This window comes from Molothrus aeneus, chromosome 5, assembly GCF_037042795.1.
Source record: "Molothrus aeneus isolate 106 chromosome 5, BPBGC_Maene_1.0, whole genome shotgun sequence".
In the NCBI taxonomy this organism is placed as follows: Eukaryota; Metazoa; Chordata; class Aves; order Passeriformes; family Icteridae; genus Molothrus; species Molothrus aeneus.
This window is the reverse complement of record NC_089650.1, coordinates 41095144-41115737: the sequence shown is the minus strand read 5'-3', so window position 1 is coordinate 41115737 and position 20594 is coordinate 41095144. Positions and strand designations below refer to the sequence as shown.

At 35.8% G+C, this 20594-nt stretch overlaps 1 protein-coding gene across 1 annotated transcript in view; it reads right to left on the bottom strand.

Annotated features, from left to right (window-relative positions):
* ADAMTS20 (ADAM metallopeptidase with thrombospondin type 1 motif 20) overlaps window positions 1–20594 on the bottom strand; it is an 85418-nt gene that overhangs the window by 52419 nt on the left and 12405 nt on the right. The window contains exons 4-11 of the mRNA XM_066550377.1: window positions 17471–17730; window positions 5911–5994; window positions 5088–5212; window positions 4248–4288; window positions 3833–3938; window positions 2592–2738; window positions 1779–1920; window positions 374–478 (exon numbers count right to left, since the gene is read on the bottom strand). Coding sequence (XP_066406474.1) covers window positions 374–478; window positions 1779–1920; window positions 2592–2738; window positions 3833–3938; window positions 4248–4288; window positions 5088–5212; window positions 5911–5994; window positions 17471–17730 — 1010 coding nt within the window. The remainder of the gene's footprint in view (window positions 1–373; window positions 479–1778; window positions 1921–2591; window positions 2739–3832; window positions 3939–4247; window positions 4289–5087; window positions 5213–5910; window positions 5995–17470; window positions 17731–20594) is intronic.

Genomic DNA, 20594 nt, shown 5'->3' with positions numbered 1-20594 from the left:
ATGAACTGGGGGAAACACAGTTTAAGGATGTCATATTTCAGATAATTTTACTTTGGACACTACCAATCAAGAAAAAAACAACTTATGCATGCTGAACATTTCAAACAGAAGGAAAGATGTCAACTTTCCCCTGACTTCTTTCACCTATTTTCAACCAGTGTGGCATCTGTAAACTTTCATAATTACTCTGAACAGACAAACGGTGGGTTTTTATGTCACAAGATTACAGAACTAAGAGAAACTGCATGTAAAGTCAGGTAGACAATTTTCACACCATCAGAAGTCTATAGGCACAGTATTGCCACACAGCAAGCACTCATCTTTCTTACCTACATCTGAAATTTCAAGTACTGAGAAACAAAACAAGGCTTACCATGCCTACACCACAAGCTGTTCCATCAGCCAAAGGCATGTGCTGAGTACGACAACCCTTGTGAACACCTTCTGTGCTTGTGCACCATAAGCGTTTGCATTGTTTCTAAAAAGAAAACCAGGTTACTTTTTTTGCACCGGCAATACCATTTTAGACATTAGTTGTGATTATTTTATTGTTTTATTGATTGTGTTATTTTTATTTTCTCACACCATGCAGGCTTAGGGTTTGCTATTGTACTACCATTTTTTCACAGATAAAACTCCACAGGACCAAAACAGATTTTGCTTAAGGCCAAGCAGGAATGTGGAATTTCTGAAATTGATCCCATCAGATTAATAGATAACTTCATTTTCTACTTCAGTAGAAAATTTTATTTAAAAGTCTAAGAGGTTATGGGTAATACTACACACAACAGCTTCCATTGAATCCCCCAGAAGAAGACCCTAAGTGAATTTAACAGGAGTTAAATGTAGTGTCTAGAAAATTAAGCAGAAAGCCTCATTTTCAAATTGCTAAAAGACTCTTAATAGACAAATAACCCTTACAGATTAAACAAATTTATAAATTAGTTTTCAGTAACACCATCTTCAGGTGTTTGAAATCCCCTTTTCCTTTCCTTTAATATTCTCACAAAGCCTGACCCCTCTTATACAACATTTTACCTCACCAAAAAGCTCCACTCAATTCAGTCTGAATTTGAGCTTAAATGCTCCTCTTTAAACACCTCCAACAAGACATACAATGCTGGTAGAGGAATTTTACAAGTTGCTCCAAAATCTAACTCTACCTGAAATCTTGTCAGCAGTGAATAAAGTGTTATATTTGTGTTTATATTGCAACAGCCACATTAAGTTTTGAAAATACAACTTAAGTTTCAGTACTAATCTGTTTGAGTTTTCTCTCCGCATCTCAGTTTTGTATACAAAACTGCCAGGCATGAAAATATTTTTGGACTCTGACAAAGTAGAGGGAATCTACAATTTGGAACAAACATTTAGAAGAAATGTTTGAGATAGTCTATTTTTAAGTTATAAGTTTCTAAAAAGCATTAAAAGAAGCAGAGAAGCAAGACCTGCTAATGTAAAATATGATGAAAACATTTGCAGGAAGTGCTGAAATAAATCCCTTTAAGTTGTTGCAGGAAACTTTAGTATATGCAGCTTTAGATATTTTAAACGAATTCTCACATTCATAGATATGGAAATCAAAATGAATTAAACCTATTTTCTACTGCTATAGATTTTTCACATGTGAAATTGCAGTGCTGTATACTGAACTCTTCCACTTCAAAACAATATAACCTGAAATTTTAGTTATTTCAGGATAAAATCATTCCAAAACCAGTACGTTTCAGTAATTTTTTAGCCTAGATTAAGCATGACTTTGTTTGGTTTTCACTTACCAGGTAAGGGCATACTTGTGACCCAATACCAAATGTAAGCTCACACTGCTTGTTGACATCATACATTGACCCAGGCAGCTGAGAGGAGAGATGGTATGTTTCTTCACTAGGTTTGTCAAGGAGGCATTCACCATAACCAGTACTGTTGTAAAACAGGAACAAAATGTGAATAAATCACTCAACTCATTGGGAACCTTCTCACTATTCACACAACATTTTACACATGCACATCTCAGTGGAGTTATGGTTTTGCATGCCTACTTGCCTGTAGAATGACTTTAAATGAATTAATGAATAAAGAAATGTACCAGGTCACTTGATTTTGCTTTTTTGTATTTTGCATTTAGATCCACCAAACAAAATTAAGTGGGATTTTTCTCATTTTTTAAAAAAGGAAAAAATACCTAAATTATACCCATCACTTATTTTTAACATAAAAACTTTAGAAAATAAAGGGTGCCTATTCTAACCTACTAAAATAATCCTAAAGGTATTTTCAATAAAAAGTACCACTACATTTAAAAAATTTTCTAAGCTTTAGATGTTCAGTGCAACTTTAATGGTTATCATTCACAAAAAAAGTTAAATACATGTATTTTTCTGGAAGACTGAGGCCCTGCAAGTCAGTGGTTAAACCAAAGAACAGGGCAAAAACTATATTTAAGCAATACCTTTAAATACTTCTCAGAAATAAATGAAATTGGTAAGGAAAAAAAAAAAAAAACAAAAAAAACCCCAAAAACAAACAAACAACAAAAAAAAAAACAACACAAAAAACTCCACTCCAAACCATAGCATTATATTGATACTTACTCAAGAAATTCAGTGATGTATTTTTGACTGCATTTTGACCAGGTCCATGGACTTGTATGATAATTTAAAGTTGGAGCCATCACATGATATTGGTGTTTAATTCCAGCTTCTTTACATTTAAAACTATCATCATGAGGCACATTAAACCTAAAAAGCAAAAGAGATAAACTCCAAAACAAATTCAGCAATAATTAACTGAAACTTTCTTTGCTGCAGCAGCAAATGCTTGAATTTTGAGTTTGAAAATGCCTTAAAATTTAATGGGACTTACTCAATACATCTATCTGGCCTTTTGGCAACAGGTATCTTTAAAATGCCTTACATAATTATCCCCCTAACCAAATGCTCCTAGTTGTATAGTGGTGGATACAGGAAAAATTGTACAAGTAACATACTTTTTTAGCTTACCAGAAAAATTCCAGTGTTTTAGGAGTGTGTCACTTTAAAGGAACAACCCATGTCCTCAACTGAATATACAGGCCATGGCTGGTCTGTTCACAACATGCAACCCCAACACTCACATCATAACTCTGACTACTCAGAAACAAAAACTGCAGAGCACATCAATATCATACTCAATGCAACTAACATCTTACATTACTATCTCAGTTCGAGTACCAAGACAAATAGCATGTGTCTAAGTGGACTTGCACAAGAAAATGAACAAGCTAGCTACTGAGCTTTGTAACGTCATCGTTACCTACACTGTGGCATGCTCATGGAGCTAGAGTATGGCACCTTTCTGCCATCACTGATGAGGTATGCTTCATAAAATAAAATGCTGTCATCTCCTCTTATTTTTCAGTGTAAAGTATTTCTCTTTGTGTTACTCTACTGTACTCTGAAAGGATCAAACACAAGGAAGAATATTTCTGTGTTATATTAACAATTGTCTTTTCTTAAAGGTAAATTCCTAACAGAGCTAGAATACACTTAAGAGTTAACATGACTATGTTGCACTACCTAGGGTATGTCCCAGTGTCCCAACCAGTTCATATGACAAAAGGACAGAATTCATCTTTTGGACAGCTTTTCCTAGAATCCAGGATACCAACCAAATTATAAAACTCACAATTTCTTAACCAGGCTCACCACAAGGGGCAAAAATAATAACTCTTCTAAAAGGCCATATCAGACTGCACCCTCTTAGAAATGCAAAGCCCACTGCTGAAAATTGGTCACATTTAAAAGGAAATTTAAAACAAAAACAAAAATTTACCTGCCAAGTCATAGGTACTTACACATGTCCAAGCTCATGTGCTATAGTAAAAGCAGCACTCAATCCATTTTCTTCACTTACAGAACAACTGCGTAGTGGGTCACACATTGTACCTAGCTCTGCTAAACCTGCAAAATTGAATCCTTATATAAAAGCTTAAGGGAATGAATTTTCACATGTTGCCATGCATTACAGTGAATGTTATGGCACTCAAGTCAAAAGTTGTGCCTCAAGTATGCAGCAAATTTACACAAAACAAACAACCACCTGGCACCAAAGTACATGCCAGGAGAGAATAGCAACAAGAAATGGGAAACCATTATTTTCGTCTGTGTGGTTTAAATTTTGTATCTCTTTTCTGACTATTCCTAAACCAATATTGACACTGATATTCTTATATATGTAAAATCATACTGATGAAAAAGAGAGTAACTCACCAAGAGTATCACACTTCTCTCTAGCTCTGCAGATATCTTCCCTTGAAAGAAAATATTTATTTCAAATCATTACAGTATATAAAAGAATATTTGAAAAGTATTTCACTGTTGCTAGACTAGTTACAGCAATTGCAAATCTGATTCTCATTTTTTAATGTTACAGGCCATTCAAACCATTTGTATTCTAGTGAAAGAAGTAATTTAAATTCACCAGACTAAGCCCACAGTGATGCCTTTTATCTAGCATGCAAAGAATAAAAATTTATTATGTTCTTTCTCTAGAATGCAGAAGGTAGCTTAAGTATGAAATGATGCTGAAAAACATGCAAATTGCAGTATACTTGAAATCTTATTGAGAGAAAAATCAGTGAAAAACAGACTATTCCAGTGAATGAACATCAGAACCCTCACTAAGGTGACTGTTGTACAGGCAGAAAACATACTAATATTTATATGCTTTCCATTTTAAGCTTTTCATAGTTCTGATTATATCAGGGCTATCAGGAGCTGTCTGTCACTGCATCCTTCAGCTGACTCTAACAATACTCCTCCCCTATCACATGTATGTACCAAAACTAGAGATTTAACTTCCTTGCAATGCTTTCAGGTCTAACTAATTTCTATCATCTTTGATGGAAGGATAATCAGATGCTTATCTATCAACATAGCAATGTCAGAGCAATGCCTCACATATTGATAATCAGTGTTTTGGAAGGGCAAGATAGTGTTATTCACTTATCTATGAATAATGTCAGTGGAATGGTTAAAAGATTATAGTAAAAACAAAACTGAAGCATTTGTCTCACCTAGGTGGGTAACTGTGGCTTTTTGATACTGTACCTAGTGATGAGAACAGCAGTATCATGATGAGAAGGGTGAGTATCATCCAAAGTGTTTTGTGCTTGCTGCCATAAGCAAAAATTACGCAGAGTGGTAGCTGCATTAAAAGTGATAGCTGGTCCTTCCTAAGCAAGAAATGGCCAAAAACATCAAATAAGGGCTTCAATATTCATGCACTTGCACTTACTGCATTGTCATTCATGCTGCTAGTCTACAAAGTAATGACTTGTGCATGGAAAGAAAGTCAGCAGGACCCCACATAAGAATTCCCTCAGCACATTTGTTTGAAGGGTCAGATCTGAATTCAGCTACAAGTCATCAGTCATAAGAACCCATTATTCTAAACAATGTATGTGAGCATTTACCATGTGTTCAATATTAGAAAATATAGTGACAAGACATTTATAATAAATAAATATAATCCACGTATTTGAAAAGCAAGTACCTCTTACAATCTTAAAATACTACAGCTGTTAGGGCTGAAAATGTGCCATCAAAATCTCTATAAAAACTGCCATTTTCCCACCATGCTTCCATGAGCATAACCACACTTCAGGTAGTTCTGCCATAAGCTTTCATATACTATCTGATTTATGTCAGTATAGGTCTGTACTAATACAGACAGGAAAATAGAGGCATTAAATACAGGCCTTGAAGTTAACATTGCATTTGACATATTGTTTCCTAGTTTAAAACAAAATTATGTAGTTTAAAACAGTATTTTATATTTAAACTAAAAAAAAAACTTTGTAATTACAATGTAAGTTCATGCATTTTGTTTCTTATATAAGAAAGAAATCTTTTAAATATTTCTTTTTCTTACCTGTTCATTGTGAATTACAATTAATTTGACAATAACTATATTTATAAGATTTCCAATACTTGAATCTTTATAAATAGCTGCAACCTAAAGAGAAAAAAAGAAGATTAGAGTATTAAACTCACCTGGCAAACTATCTCTTTTAATGAAACAAACAAATTACCAAAGCAAACCAAGCCACCACACAACAGGTATCTCATGCATCCAACTGTATCTTCTACCCAAGGACATGGTGACAAAAAAAACCCAGTTTCTCAGTTTTTAATACCCAAATAGCTTCTATTGTCATTTCCAAGCAGACAGACATGTTGAAATTATGTACTTCCCAATAATGTAAAAAGTACACTTATACAATTTATTGATAAAATATCAAAGAAAGGAAAAAAGTACTGTTACTGTGACTGAGAGGCATAAGCTGCTTTATATGGATGATTTGCAGAATCAATACCTGAAATATTAGAGAGTCTTAGAAAGCAACTTTGAACAAATAAGTTTTTATCTTGCTCTTAATGGAAGCTAGACTGAGCTGTAAAACTGTATTGAAAATAAACATGACATATACAAAGGTAGCTTTCTGCATTCATAAAATTTGAATTTATATACCCAACAGGCATTTTTATACATACTCTAGCAGACAGATAGTAAAATTCATGAGTCAATTCCATACACCAAAGTGAACTACTTTGAAAGTTATTTTTCATAAAAACAGTATAAAAAATTTATGCACTCCAAGTAACAGCTTCAGATATCTCATCCACGTGAATTCTGGCTTAAAGCAGTAGTCGAATGACAGCCTTATGTAAACAAGAGTTGCCACAAAACACAGAAGTACTGCCCTTCCTCCCTTCAAGCTTGTGCTAAGGCTGCAAGGCTATAAAATGATCAAGGAACTGATCCAACTGCAAATTTTTGGGGTTTTTAAAAATCACGTTATACTGGTCAATATGCTCTCATTTCTTGTGCAGTTTCCAACACAAGTGCTGACAGAGGGAAAGGGGAAGAAGAACAGACTTCTTTCAGAAGTCATTAGAGCCACTTGAACTGGCTCAAATTTCTTATGAAACCACAGCCTTGCAGTGTATAAATTCTGTTCACCTGATGTCAAGTAATACTGCTAAAACTTAGAACTGATAGAGCACTGGCTCCCAACTCATGCCCCACCTTTCTCTGAACTGGAGAGAACACAATATGCAGCACTGTCCTTCATTCCTTTGTTTATAAACAAGCTGGAAGTAGAGGATTCAATAAGAGTAGGGGAGGAGCCAGAGAGCTTCAGAACCCATGTGGAGAACATATTTCAGAGAAGTACAGGTATTGTTTGCTTCTTTCCATACAGACTCCTTTCTTGGCTACTAACCAGCAAGTAGCCAATTACTCTTAGGTGGGAATAAGGAACATCTCTCACAATACAAATACTCACAAATACTCTCAAAAGGGCTGAATCCACTGGGCATGGACAAACTCAGAAGCCTTTACAAAAGGTATCTGAAATGCTCAAGCACAATTTAGGCAGAATTGAGTGGAATAAACTATCATTTTTCTAATACCAAAATTACCACAATCAAGCCCATAATTTGTGTTCTTATACTTTGAGATCCACTTTGATAAACTTAGAAAGGATATTTCTGGACATTTATCCTCTCCACAGTCAAAGTATGTTCCTATAGGAACTGCCATTTTACAATAGCACAATTATCACATCCATCTCAACTCATGTAACTTATAGGGAGCAAATTCCATCAATGGTCAATTGAGAAGGAGAAGGGATGAACTGTTCTGTAGACATGACTATATAGAGATATGTATTTAAACATACATTTCCATACAAGACATGAAGAGTAGCTATTTCATTTCTTCATCCCTTTACTATGGAAAGAGACAGGATGGTTAATTTTCAGATGTATGAGGCTAAGGCAGATTAATTCCAGCCCAGCTCTTTCAAATTTTATTTTTCTTCAGCAAAGAAGAAACAGAATATGGGTTCATATGGCATTCCAAAATCATGTCAGAGAGGAATCTGAAATGAGATCTGGAGGATCTTTGGCTTATTCCAAGAATTGGAAGACACTTGGAATAAGTGTTCCAAGGATTGATTCTAATACCATTTAGGTTGATATAAGAGGCACTTACAACTGAGAATTTGTTACAGCATAAACCTATGCAAGAAGATTACATGTGTATAGATTAACAGAGACTTTTTTCACTGGACATGGTTGTTGCACTTGACCTTGTAGACCTTCATGGATTCACACAGGCCCACTCCTCAAGCCTCTCAAGGTCACTCTGGAAGGCATCCCTTCCCTCAAGCAACTCAGCCAAATCACTGGACTTGGTGTCACCTGAAAATTCGCTGAGGGTGCACACAATTACACTGTCAGTGTCATTGATGAAGATAATAAAAAGTATTGGCTCCAATATGGTCCCTTGAGGGATACCACTCATTACTGGTTTCTGTTTGGACATTGAGCCATTGATGATACCTCTTTGGACTGGCCATCCAGTCAATTCCTTATCCATCTAACAGTCCATGCATCAAATCCTTATCTTTCCAATTTACTGGCCAGATTGCAGTGGGGGGCTCTATCAAAGGCTTTACAGATGACCAGGCAGAGTTCTTTCCTTGCGCCTGGTGCAGTTACTCCATAACAGAATGCCACTAGCTTAGAAACATATCTTAATTAACTTGTAAATCAGTCTAGTTAGTGTCTGGTTTTGGAACAGAAAGCTCTGAAACTCAGAAACCAGATGCATTTCACTGGCTGTCAAGTAAAGAGCATGCAGGTCATCTGAGATAGTGACACAATCAACAAAAACCAATACATGACTTGTCCAGTACTCTAAGGCTATATATATCAGGTAGAACAGGCAAAGGGATTGAGGACTGAATGGGAGAGTTAACTAGATGAGCTAACACCAAATATTGCCTGAATGCCTAAACTGTGACTTTAAATGTGCAGTGCAAAATTAGCCTTAAGTTTCCCAAATGCCTCCTCTGCTATAGTACAGATAATTTCTGCTCCTGGGTGATTAGAATGATCCAAGCAAGGAGTCAAGGCTGGAGCCTACTCGTAACTAAAACTTAGCAGTTCTTGTTCATGGCTGCAGTAGTCCTTATACTGTAGTTGATGGATGTTCCCTCATATACATTAATAGTTCCTTGAAAAAAATCTTTTACTGTTGTGAAAGTGCTTTCTGTCAAGGTAAAATCTGGAAAAATAAAGGAGGCAAAGAAACCAACACGAAACACAGAGACAAGAGTCCTCCTTCCTGCCTGTTGACCCCATGTCCATTTAAAACATTTGAGCAAGATTGTATCTTCAAAACACAAAACTAGTTACTCATACCTCAGAGGAGATGCATTAGGCTGAGTAAGTATATGAGAGAAAAATATCTCATTTCATGCCTGAAGAGAATCTGTTGCAGGACTTTCAACACTATATCTATGCACCATTTGAATTATGTACTGGTTATCTCTCTGCAGAATAGCTGAGGACTGAAATAATGTCATGTAGATGCCAGAGGTCTGCAGTTCCTGCCAAAATCTGAAACATACCTGTTTCCATTATGAGAGAGAGTAAGTTCATGATAAATGTAAAATAACACTGCTCTCAACCCTATGTTTGAGTCAAACTGTGGATCCTTTGCCTCATGAGCATGACCTCCAAACATTTAGTTAATACCACTGCTTTCAAAAGAACAAGAGCAAGACTGTATGCTGATAACAAGATGCTCTTACCAGCAAAGTTCAGTATACATTCTCAGCATGGTTGAACAACTGTGAAAAGTCCTGAAAACTGATAACCACAAATCAAACTTGAAGATTTACCTAAGGAACTAGGCAGACAAAAATAATCCACTGAGACTTGAAATTTTACAATTATGCAGGAAACTATCAAAGATCTGGAATATAATATCCTTATTTTTGGTGAAAAAAAATTAAGAGGTAAGTAGTCCCTGTTCCTGTATTCTAAGGATACTCCTCTCAGTCATCTCTTATTGGAGGCATTCCTGAAAAGGGATGATGAAATGGAATAGGAATTTAATAGCATATACCATTCCTTTATAATTTCCAGATCCCCTTGGTTTACAGTGATCTAAATACAGGCTTTAGAGAAGTAGGAGGTAATAGCCAAAATAAAGTGAAATTAGTTTCAAAAGATTTTTCAAACTCTTAAAACCAGCCTTCACATCAGAATACAATAAAGAATGGGGAAAAAATATAAATGAAACTAGTTACACTTTAGTGGAAGGATCACAGCTTTTATTTTCAAGGAAGTGTGAAAGATTAAGTCAGACAGCTGTGGCTGCCAGTTTACTGGAAGCAACTTGGTCACACAGTTTAGTTTCTCTTGAAAATCCTGTTTCAACTGTCCATGAAAGTGTGACTGAATAGAGGCAAAATGCCCTATTTAGAAAAGGTGATGATAAACAAGCAAGTACACCTAGAGGCTGGAAGGCAAGTAAATGATATATCCAAATCCAATTGGATACATCTTTAGCTCTTTTTTCCTTCCTTTTTTTCACTCCTAAACATTGTATCACAAGACCTCTTTTTCTTTCCTCTTGTCTGTTACACACAAGCATGGTACCAAGAAAATACATTCATATCCCCTGAAAGAAACACAGCATCACTTCATAGCTTGTATGTCTTTTGTAGGCTCCAGAATCTTCTATGTATCACTGTAGTGCTGAAAGCATGTAAGATATCCAGGATCGGGAAGATTTCTCCTTCACCTTTTCCAGTGTCATACTGATTCTATCATATACTTCATAAGACCCAAAAATTGCCTGAAGTCATGAGATATATGAGCAGCTACTGCTTCAGAGAAAGAACCATGTTATTTCTGTTGGTGCTACTCCTATTCTGTGGCATGCATATTTCTGTACAAAACTGGCTTCCACAAGTAGATCCTAATGGCAGCAAAGACTTCTCATGCAAACAAGTATACCCATGCCTCAGACTTCCCAATTTTTTCCCCTCTAAGTTTTAGTTCATCTACTGCCCCCCTCACCCAAGTCTTGTTCAAGCTACTATCCCCTCAGTTAATCAAGTAGAGGTTCTACATGTCACCTCATGGAGTGCTTTAGTGGAAGCAAAAGGAAAGAATACATACCTGCATTTTAAAGCCTGAGTTGCCTTTTGTGTTGGTTTTGGCTAGGGTAGAAATATTGTCTTCATCCTAGCTGGTATGGGGCTGTGTTTTGGATTTTTACTGAACAGAGATGTTTCTGTTATTGCTGAGCAGAGCTTACACAGAGCCAAGGCCTTTCCTGCTTTTCTTACTGCCACACTGGGAAGGAGACTGGGGGTGCCTCGGGGGTTGAGAGGAGACACAGCCAGGACAGGTGACCCAAACTGGCCACAGGGAGATCCCAGACCATGTGCCATCATGCTCAGTGTATGCGCTGGGGGGAAGGAGGAGGAAGAGGGGGACATTTGGAGTGATGTCATTTGTCTTCTCCAGTAACCATTACATGTGATGGGGCCCTGCTCTCCTGGAGATGGCTGAACACCTGCCTCCCCATAGGAAGCACTGAATAAATTCTTTGCTTTCCCTATTAAACTGTCTTTATCTCAACCCACGAGTTTCTAGCTTTTACCCCTCTGATTGTCTCCCTGATCCTGTTGGCGGGGGAGTGAGCAAGTGGTTGTGTGGGGCTTAGTTGCCAGCTGGTGGACACTCCATCAGGAATTCCTGTGTTCTGTCTCACCTCTAACTTGTAACTGAGATGGGTGTAAAGATAGACCTTTAATATTGCAGTAACTCAGAAGATGGTAACAGTCATGATCATCACCATCTACAACTGTTCAATGAAAACACATACCACAGTTAGACCACATCAAATGCCACCATGTACAGAACAATGTCAATGCATCCTTCCTTTCAGAATCTAAAAGAAATGACCTTCAAAGATCATTTCAGAAGACACAGCCATTGACAGGCTTCTCTAGCTGTTAGAAGCTACTCAGAGAAACACTGAGCTGCTTGGCAAGATTGTCTCCTTATACTCCTCATTCCTATTCTTGTATGAGATGAGTCCCAAGCAGTTTAAAGGAAGGCCTTTGTCATAATTGGACAGTACCAAGACTTCACCTTAGGAACACCTCTTGAACTACTGAAGAGAAAGTCATAGAGACAAGTCTAATTATTGAATCAACAACAACAATCACCACCCAGACAAAAATAGTAGTAAATAGTACTAACAGTAGTGAAATGTAAAGACAGGCAAGTATGTGCCTGCCCACATACTGCAAAATAAAATCACTTAGGTAGGAAAAGACCCTTAAAATTATTGAGTTCAACCAAACACTGCTAAGTCCATTATGAAAACCTACTCCTAAGCACCACATCTGCACATCTTTTACTTACCTCCAGGGATGGTGACTCCCCTGCTTCCCAGGGCAGCCTGTTACAATGCTTCACAACCCTCTCCATCACATAATTTTTTCTACACCTTCCTGGTGCAGCTTGAAACCATTTTCTCTGGTCCTTCACTTGTTATTTGGGAGACAAAACTGTTCCCCAACTCACTACAATCTCCTGACAGGTAGTTTTACACAGTGGTAAGGTTCCCCTGAGCCTAATTTTTTCCAGGTTAAATGCCTCCAGCTCCCTCAGCCACTCCTCATATGACTTGTGCTCCAGACCCTCCATCAGCCTTGTTGCCTTTCTCTGGCCATGCTCCAGCACCTCAATCTCTTGGAGTGATGGGCCCAGAACTGGACACAGCACTCAAGGTGCAGCCTCACCAATGCTGAGCACAAGGGAACAATCACTGCCTTGGTGCTGCTGGCCACACTATTTCTCATACAAGACAGGATGCCATTGGCCTTCTTGGCTACCTGGGCACATTAACATCTCTGTATTAGTTGGTCAACCTCAAGATGTAGTGAGATATCATTATGACATTTCATATACAGGCATCCTGGAGATGCAATTAAAGGACAGTCACAACTAAAGAATAGCTGGCTTTTATACCCCCACAGATACCCATATGTCAAGACAAATAAGAAGGCCAGTTCGGAGAATTTATATGAATGATACTTTGAAAATAATTGTTTCCAGCTATACATATTTATTGGTGAATAAACAAATACCCACTTTCATTTTAACCATGCCAAATGCACAAGATCATGGGGTTTTATATACACAGAAGAAACATAATAAGGTATATCCTTGGCTTGTGCCAAGAAAAATATGCCTTGTGCTGGCCTTCTAGATTTTACTGGATAAGAGATAAAAAGCACTAAACATTCCTGTAGCTTTAATACTAATGCAATGATCTGAATGAGAAAGGGGAAAAATACACTACTGAGGTTCAAAGGAACAGATACAAGGAACAACATAATTCACCCCTAAATTTTGAATGTAACTTTATTCATTGCCTTTCAGATGGTAGCAATACAAATTAAATTATTAAGCTATAAACTATTTAGGTCTACTGCCTATTTTCAAATGATGACTATAGGCACAATCAGTATGCCAAATATTCTTAAAGGCATCAATGTTTACCCAGTGTGTTCTGAAAAGATGAACTGTTAACTATTGTATAGTATGAACTGCGAAGTATAAAAACAGTCTTTAAATTCACCCTATATATATTAAGATAAAATAATCTGTCTGGTTTTAATGATGGGACACATTGGTGCACACACTCTTCCCATATAGGAAATACTTCATGATCATTGCTGATTAAGACTGCAAACAAAAGCATCAACAATACTCTAACTAGAAAAATTTTTTACTGTTAAGACCTACTAATCGCTGCCTTCTATTACATATGTAATAGAAAGGTAAAAGATGGTAACCCTAAAACTTTTCTAAAGTTTTTGTCTTAATGAAAATCAAAAGCACCAGCTTTTAACACCATATTATAATAGTACTGTTTTACCATGATACAACACCCCTTTATGGCTGCAAGTCAAATGATTTAAATTGATGTTGTCTCAATCCTCTCCTTGAATGCATGGCTCTCCCCTCCCATGCTCTGACTTCAGCATTCCCATGACTAGGCCCTCAGCCAAGTTCACAATCAGAGCTGGCCATCGCAGCCCTACCACAGGTGGTTTTATATGTCATGACTTCTTTTCAAAAAGGCAAGATTACAAAGTTTTTCCTGCAAGCAGACTAAGAACAGACCTAGTAGAGATTTTTTTCACTACCAAACAAACTATATAAGCAGTACAGTACTTAAAAGGATGTCAATAATCAGGTTATTGATTCAGAAAATGAGGACAGTACCTCAAAATGTTTAATGGAACCAAATTTCAGGTGGTTTTGAATTTTACAGTAAACTCCAGTGTTTTAATGAATTATCTCAGTTGCTAAAATCAAGCCTTCATGCCTGGGGCTCTGAACTTTCAGAACATAGTGTAAGTCCTCCAGTTACTAAATCTATCCAGGCAGTGCCTACTGGCTGCTCTGCTGATACAATACTTAGACAAACAAGAAGAAACTGTGCAAATTAAGCAATTACAGTATTCTTTTTGTTTTATTTATTGTTTCACATCAAAGAATGCCACTCTTTGTATTGAAATACAATAAAGTTTTTCATAAAATCCTATGGCAAAGGTACTCCTATCTTGAAGTACATATTTCAATCAGAAGGAGTAAATATTTCCAAGATTTAAAGTAAGTAATGTGAGTACTCATATTGCTAACATTTATGCAGTTTTAAAGAAATGAGATGACTTGCATGCTGAGAGCTAAACCTTTTCAGGTTGAATTGGATGAGTGACAAGACACTTAAAACCCTAAAAATACTTAGCAGTATATTTCAGTTCTTATTTTCCACTCATAAATCAGCAGCAAGTTTACTTTTGGTGGCTTTGTTGATGCTAAAAAAAGCCCCAAAGAAAATAAAAGAAAAATGGGCGAGGATTTCAAAGGTTCTTCTGGGAGCTAGATGTCTAAGTTTCATTAAATTTAATGTGATTTATTTGCTTAAAGTTTTTAGGTTGCTTTAATATCCAAGCCAGAACCAAAAAACCTTAAAAGTTTCAGAATTATTACAAGAGTAAAGTATAATGCTTGCTTCAATTAAAATGCCAGCAACCTGACAATTTCCCATAACAGAAGTTGCTTGACCAGATACAAGTACCAGTAAAATTTAATAACCGAAGCTATCTGTATAATGGCAGAAAAGATAAAATTTAAAAGTTTCCTTTCTTTCATTTAAGGCTATCAAATAAGACTAAAAATGGTTCAATTTCAAACACTAAGAGGCTGTGGGTCAAGAAATCACCCACTAGCATACTGATAAATTCTAAAGCAGATTACATAGCAAAGAATGGTAGTCACTTGTTTTCCTATCCTTCACATTTTTTTTACTAGTTTACAGAAAAATAACTGTTATGGATAAGAAGTGATAGAAGGCTGTATATTCATTCACATTATTTGTGTGACTAATATCTGTGTCAGGAAAGGGTTGGATTAGATGACTTCCACTTGTTCTGTGATTCCAAGCCATTGCTGAAAATGCTTGGAAGGAAGCAAAAGGAGAAGGAATACAAGTTGGGATTTGTATTCTGTGGGGGAAATGGAGGCAGAAGGGAGAGTGCACCGAATTAACTGAACTGTAAAGAAAATATTTTAAAAATAAGAACTGAATTTATACTTTTGATATCTGCATTTATAAAAGCTCAACATTACTAGAAATAACATCTTAAGAAATTTTTGTTTCAAGATTACTGTCTTCTGCATATATATATATATATATATATATATATATATATATATATGTGGAATAGAGCTGCCAACAGATGCAAGCAATAGATCTTACCACCTGCAGAGGTATTCAGAGATATTAAACTCACATTAAAGATGTAGTGGCCTATAGAAAGCTATTACCCTAAAGCCAGCAATAAGTGAAAAACCCTAGTTTTACAGTACAGATAGGAAAGCACAAGAAAGAAATGACAAGTTTTTTAGAAAAGAACTGGTATTCTTTCACTCATACAGTATATGTTAAATACTAGATCTTAAAAACAGTTCATGTATAGGCTATCTTTAATAGCAATTATACAATGCTTATCTTATTCACCTAAAAGTCCAATTGTGTAAGACAAATATGGCACTGTAAGGAATAGTACTTGAATGTACAACATCTATAGATGCAGGAATAATGATTTCTTCTTAAAAAAAACCATCAGGAATTACCTATAATCACAACAAGGCCTCCTGAAAAAGTTATAATAAATGTTCCATTTCATCTTATTGTAAATTTCTCTAAAAAACAGCTTCTATTTTAAAGTAATGTCTTTACCACTTCACTTTGTTCCTTAGTAAACCTCTTTAATAAAGGAAGTAACTATTGAAAAATTGCATCTTGGGGATTAATTGTTTCAAAAGGAATTCCAAACTGAGTCTGTACTGTAAGAGGCAAAAGAACTTTCAGTATGGATTTTTTTAGTAATACATGAACTTTCATACCTTCACACCACTAAAAGTAGAAAAATTCAGAAGACTTACAATAACATATGCTAATCTCCCTTAAAACATTATTTTTCTTACAAACTAATTAAAAGAAACTCCATGTTCTAAATGTACTTACCTACATCATCTGTGTAATAGATGGCAGCAGCTCTACTGTCATCAGCTGGAGTTGTGGATATTAGAGTGAGCAGAATTCAGCTCAGTTCTCTAAGTGCGTATTACCAGGCATCCCTTCACACACTATAGGTTATCAGAATGCACAACTGGCAGATGCAACACATGTTTTACAGGAGACTTGCACAGCTTGCTGAAGCAGCAGCTGAGGCCACATCAGATGTCCTACAACATCTTAAATGGCATGGGGCACTTCTATGAAGCAAGTTAATTAATCATGGTAAAACTACAGTGCTATTCTGTTCATCCAAAAGTACATGTCTGTAACTGGTCAAGTTAAAAGCCATCTAAAAGCAGATGTCTCTATAGATACTTATGTGATAGGTGCTTTAATTTCCTACCCCAAGCTAGATGTAGTTTCATATAAATTAAGCTTCCTGAATAGATGTAAGGACAGAAATCTAGGAATAATTATAATGCAGAATATGTTAGCATGCCTTTTCTTAACAGATGATTCAAGTGATGTCATGGTAAAACTTTTGATTTTAGAGCTTACTGTACTATATTCTAAATCATTTTTGGTTCAAGAAACAATTTACCACATAAAGATCACAAATAAATTATACCAACTCAAAGTCTGACCCATATTAATCTGAAGTTTCTTGAAAAATTGAAAAACTAGGATTACTATAACCAAGCTTTTTTTTTTCACAATGCCATTTAATATCTGTCTGCTGTAATTAATATGTATTTTTCACACCCTGAAGCTTAAGAATTCTTCTAAAGCAACAGAAAATCAGGAAATGGATCTCATAATTTCACGTACACATGGTACACTGCATTAAACTGAAAAGATCCATAATCTTAAATTTTGACCCATCTTTTTTATTTATGTCTATGTAAACTCTTTTTATTATACAGAATTTGATCAAACCAGAAGACAGGAAAGTTGCAGAAAAGAAAACAACAGAACAGAAATAATTAAAATTCCTAATGCTTAAGAACTTACTTACTATTGACATCAGTGTTAGTACATAGTGCTGTAAATTCTGCCCATGGTGACGAACCATTTTGGTGTCAGCTGTGACCATCACTTCTACATATCTTGGATAGGAAAGAAAACGTTTCTTCCTGGAATGTGGATTGCCACCATCCTCTACAGAGATGTTATTTAAAGCATACTCTAAACTGAGAGACTTCTGTAAAATGCTGCTCTTTTCATCTAAACTGCTGAAGGTTGGATGTAATAAAGTGCTCTTCTGCAACTCTTTCTCTGTAAAATAAAAAGATTTATTGTTGAATGCAGTTGCTAAATAGTACAAAGGCAAAAGGCTGCCCAAAATAGAAAAACTTGTATTTATGATCTTATTTCCAAGAGAAACTGTGGAAGCATTAAAAAAAACAACAAAAACACAGAAGATTGTAATAGGAACATCAAATGAGATGTCTTGTATATTTTTATATAGTTCTATCATAAATGGATTATTTCTTACAAATTAGTTAAGAGACAGCAATACTACACAATTCCTAGAAAGCAGTATAATCCAAACAGGAAGGCTGGAAGGAGATAAGCACTACAGCTTACTCAGTACAACAAAGGACACAAGTTAGTTAAACAAAACACATTTTTACACACAAACTTTTGGCACCAGCAGAACAAATAAAATCAAACTACTTCCAACTCCTGAATTCAAGTCTTTACTGACTTTCAAATTTACATAACATTATATTTAAAGAAATATGGAGTTTAACTTCATAAGCAAGTACATACCAAAAGCCTTAAGTGACCTCTTTGACAGTTTTGTAAACATTCATTATGTAGAATCAGGCTCTAGGAAATACACAATCTACTCAGATATCTTCAAGCTAAGTACTGTAATACATCCAATTATACCGTGTAGTCCAGCCAACAAATGCTTCTGATGTCTGATACAGAAAAACAATGCCTTTACCAGAGTCATCTTAGCTCACATAAAAAATACCCAACAGAGAAGAATATCTGAATTCTCACTACCCTCTATCACTTCAGCAGCTAACTGGGCACTCCAGCCCCTTCAGAAGAAACCTCCACTGTCTTTCTGGAAACTCGATTTCCCTCTTAAGAAGTAGCCAAAGGCTATGTCTCCTAATCATTTTATTCTAATGACTTAGTGACTACAGCACTGACCCAAGAATTCAGAGACCACACTTCTGTCACCCTCGAGAGGATTTAAATCTACACATTCCATTGTTCAAGGGATGAGCCCTCATGTCTAAACTTTAAGGTATTTTTGAGAGATCCATAGTTTGTCTTCCTTAAAGTTAGGGTATAATATGGCAAGAAAGAAAAACAGTAGAGACAGCAGCAATTACTTTACTGAGTAATTGTTTAAAAATCAATCACAAAATAAAGCTATACTAATCGTGAAGCCATTAGCACTAACAATGAGGGGAGAAAGCAGGGACTGGCTCTGAAAAAGAACTAGTTCAAGAGTATCCACATATACTCTTATGTGTTTAGACTAAGTTGGATGCACTGAAGAGAATTGGCTGAAGCAATTTCATATACACAATCTTTACTAGGTCACAGAAAGTGTCTGAGATTCCAGAGTACTGGCAAAATGGGAAATAATACTCATATTTAAAGGGAGAGTTTAAAGATTATCTAAATTTATGGATCAAACAAATCAAGAACAAATCAAAATAATTTTGTTTACCAACACCAGAAATCAACAAATGGATAAGTAATAGCTATGAGACTTATCCAAAACCTATTCTGGCAAACTCTGATGAGCTTCCACATCTAAAGGAAACAGAACTTATCGACTGAGGAGATGCAATAAATATCCTATCCTGAACTGAGTAAGGCATATATCAGGGTTGCAAAAAATTTATTCACTGGCAAACTAGTTTTAGAAGAAAACAGTACAAAGTGGAGAAAAGATTTGTTAGACAATTTTAGAATTACCATGGCCCAATTTCAAACTAAAAATATGTATTGACTGGTATGTTCTTCCATATCGTCTGTCAAGGTTCCCTTACTAGAGAAAGAGAAACTTTCATGATTCCAAGTAGTGATATAAGTTGTTCCTCTGTGAAGAAAATATATGAATAACCAAGCAAGACTAGCATTAAAGGAACCACATCATTTTTAGAATAGAAACATAAAAACACAAAGCTTTTCTTCATAAACATTTCTGCAGCTTCACTGCCCCCAAACTGACAGTAAGCCCTAGCTGACAATCTTTTATAATTGTTCCAAAAAATGTAAAGGGAGAAAATGACTATGTTCTTAATACTTGAAGCCTTTTTGTCACACTTGCTTATTTAGATTAAAGAAAAAAGACACAAAACAAACTGAAAGACCTCTAATTTGCTTCAGTACATATTATTTATCATTTAATAAAAAAAGGCATAGGAATAAGAACATTTGCTTGAAGTAATGGTTATTTTCTGGCCTTAGTATCTATGGGAAAGCAAAATTCTCAAAAGAATGTTTTCGACTATAAAATATGTTATAAAAATTTTCTAAAATTAATAACACTAATCACCCAAGCTTTTTTTTAATCTTTATGTTTTTAACCATCTACATAGATATTCCTCAAGAAGAGTTCCAGTCAAAGTTCCCTGTTCAGCCCGGGAACTGATCAGGGAGCTGATCTTCCCTGCTGGCTCAGCTTTCAGCACATAGGGAAGGCATTCCCCTGCACCTGCAAAATTTCTTTCTTAAATTATGTCCAGCCTTCCTGTTCCCCTTTGTTATTAAGGACTGTTTCCCAAGGGACACTTTGAACCAGTGCCCTGAACAGGCCAAAGGCAGAGGTTCTGTTGACACCCTTCCTTTAACCTTAAATAATACTAAACATTATGAATATGTAGCGTAAATAAATCATTAAAATACCCACAAGGACAAACATTTACAATAATGGGTAAGATTAGATTGTATTAAATTAATGAGTAATATTAGATACTTCCATTATTCAGGAAGACAGAAGTCATGTATTATCTGCTAGAATTGCAGTTAGTTCATTATCTTTTGTGAATATAAGCAACAGCTCCTGTGGATCTATTCCTTCAATGTTTACATATGGGACAATGTAGGACAAAGCAAACCCCCACCAGAGTTCTTGCAACATCATGGGTTTTTTTATATATATT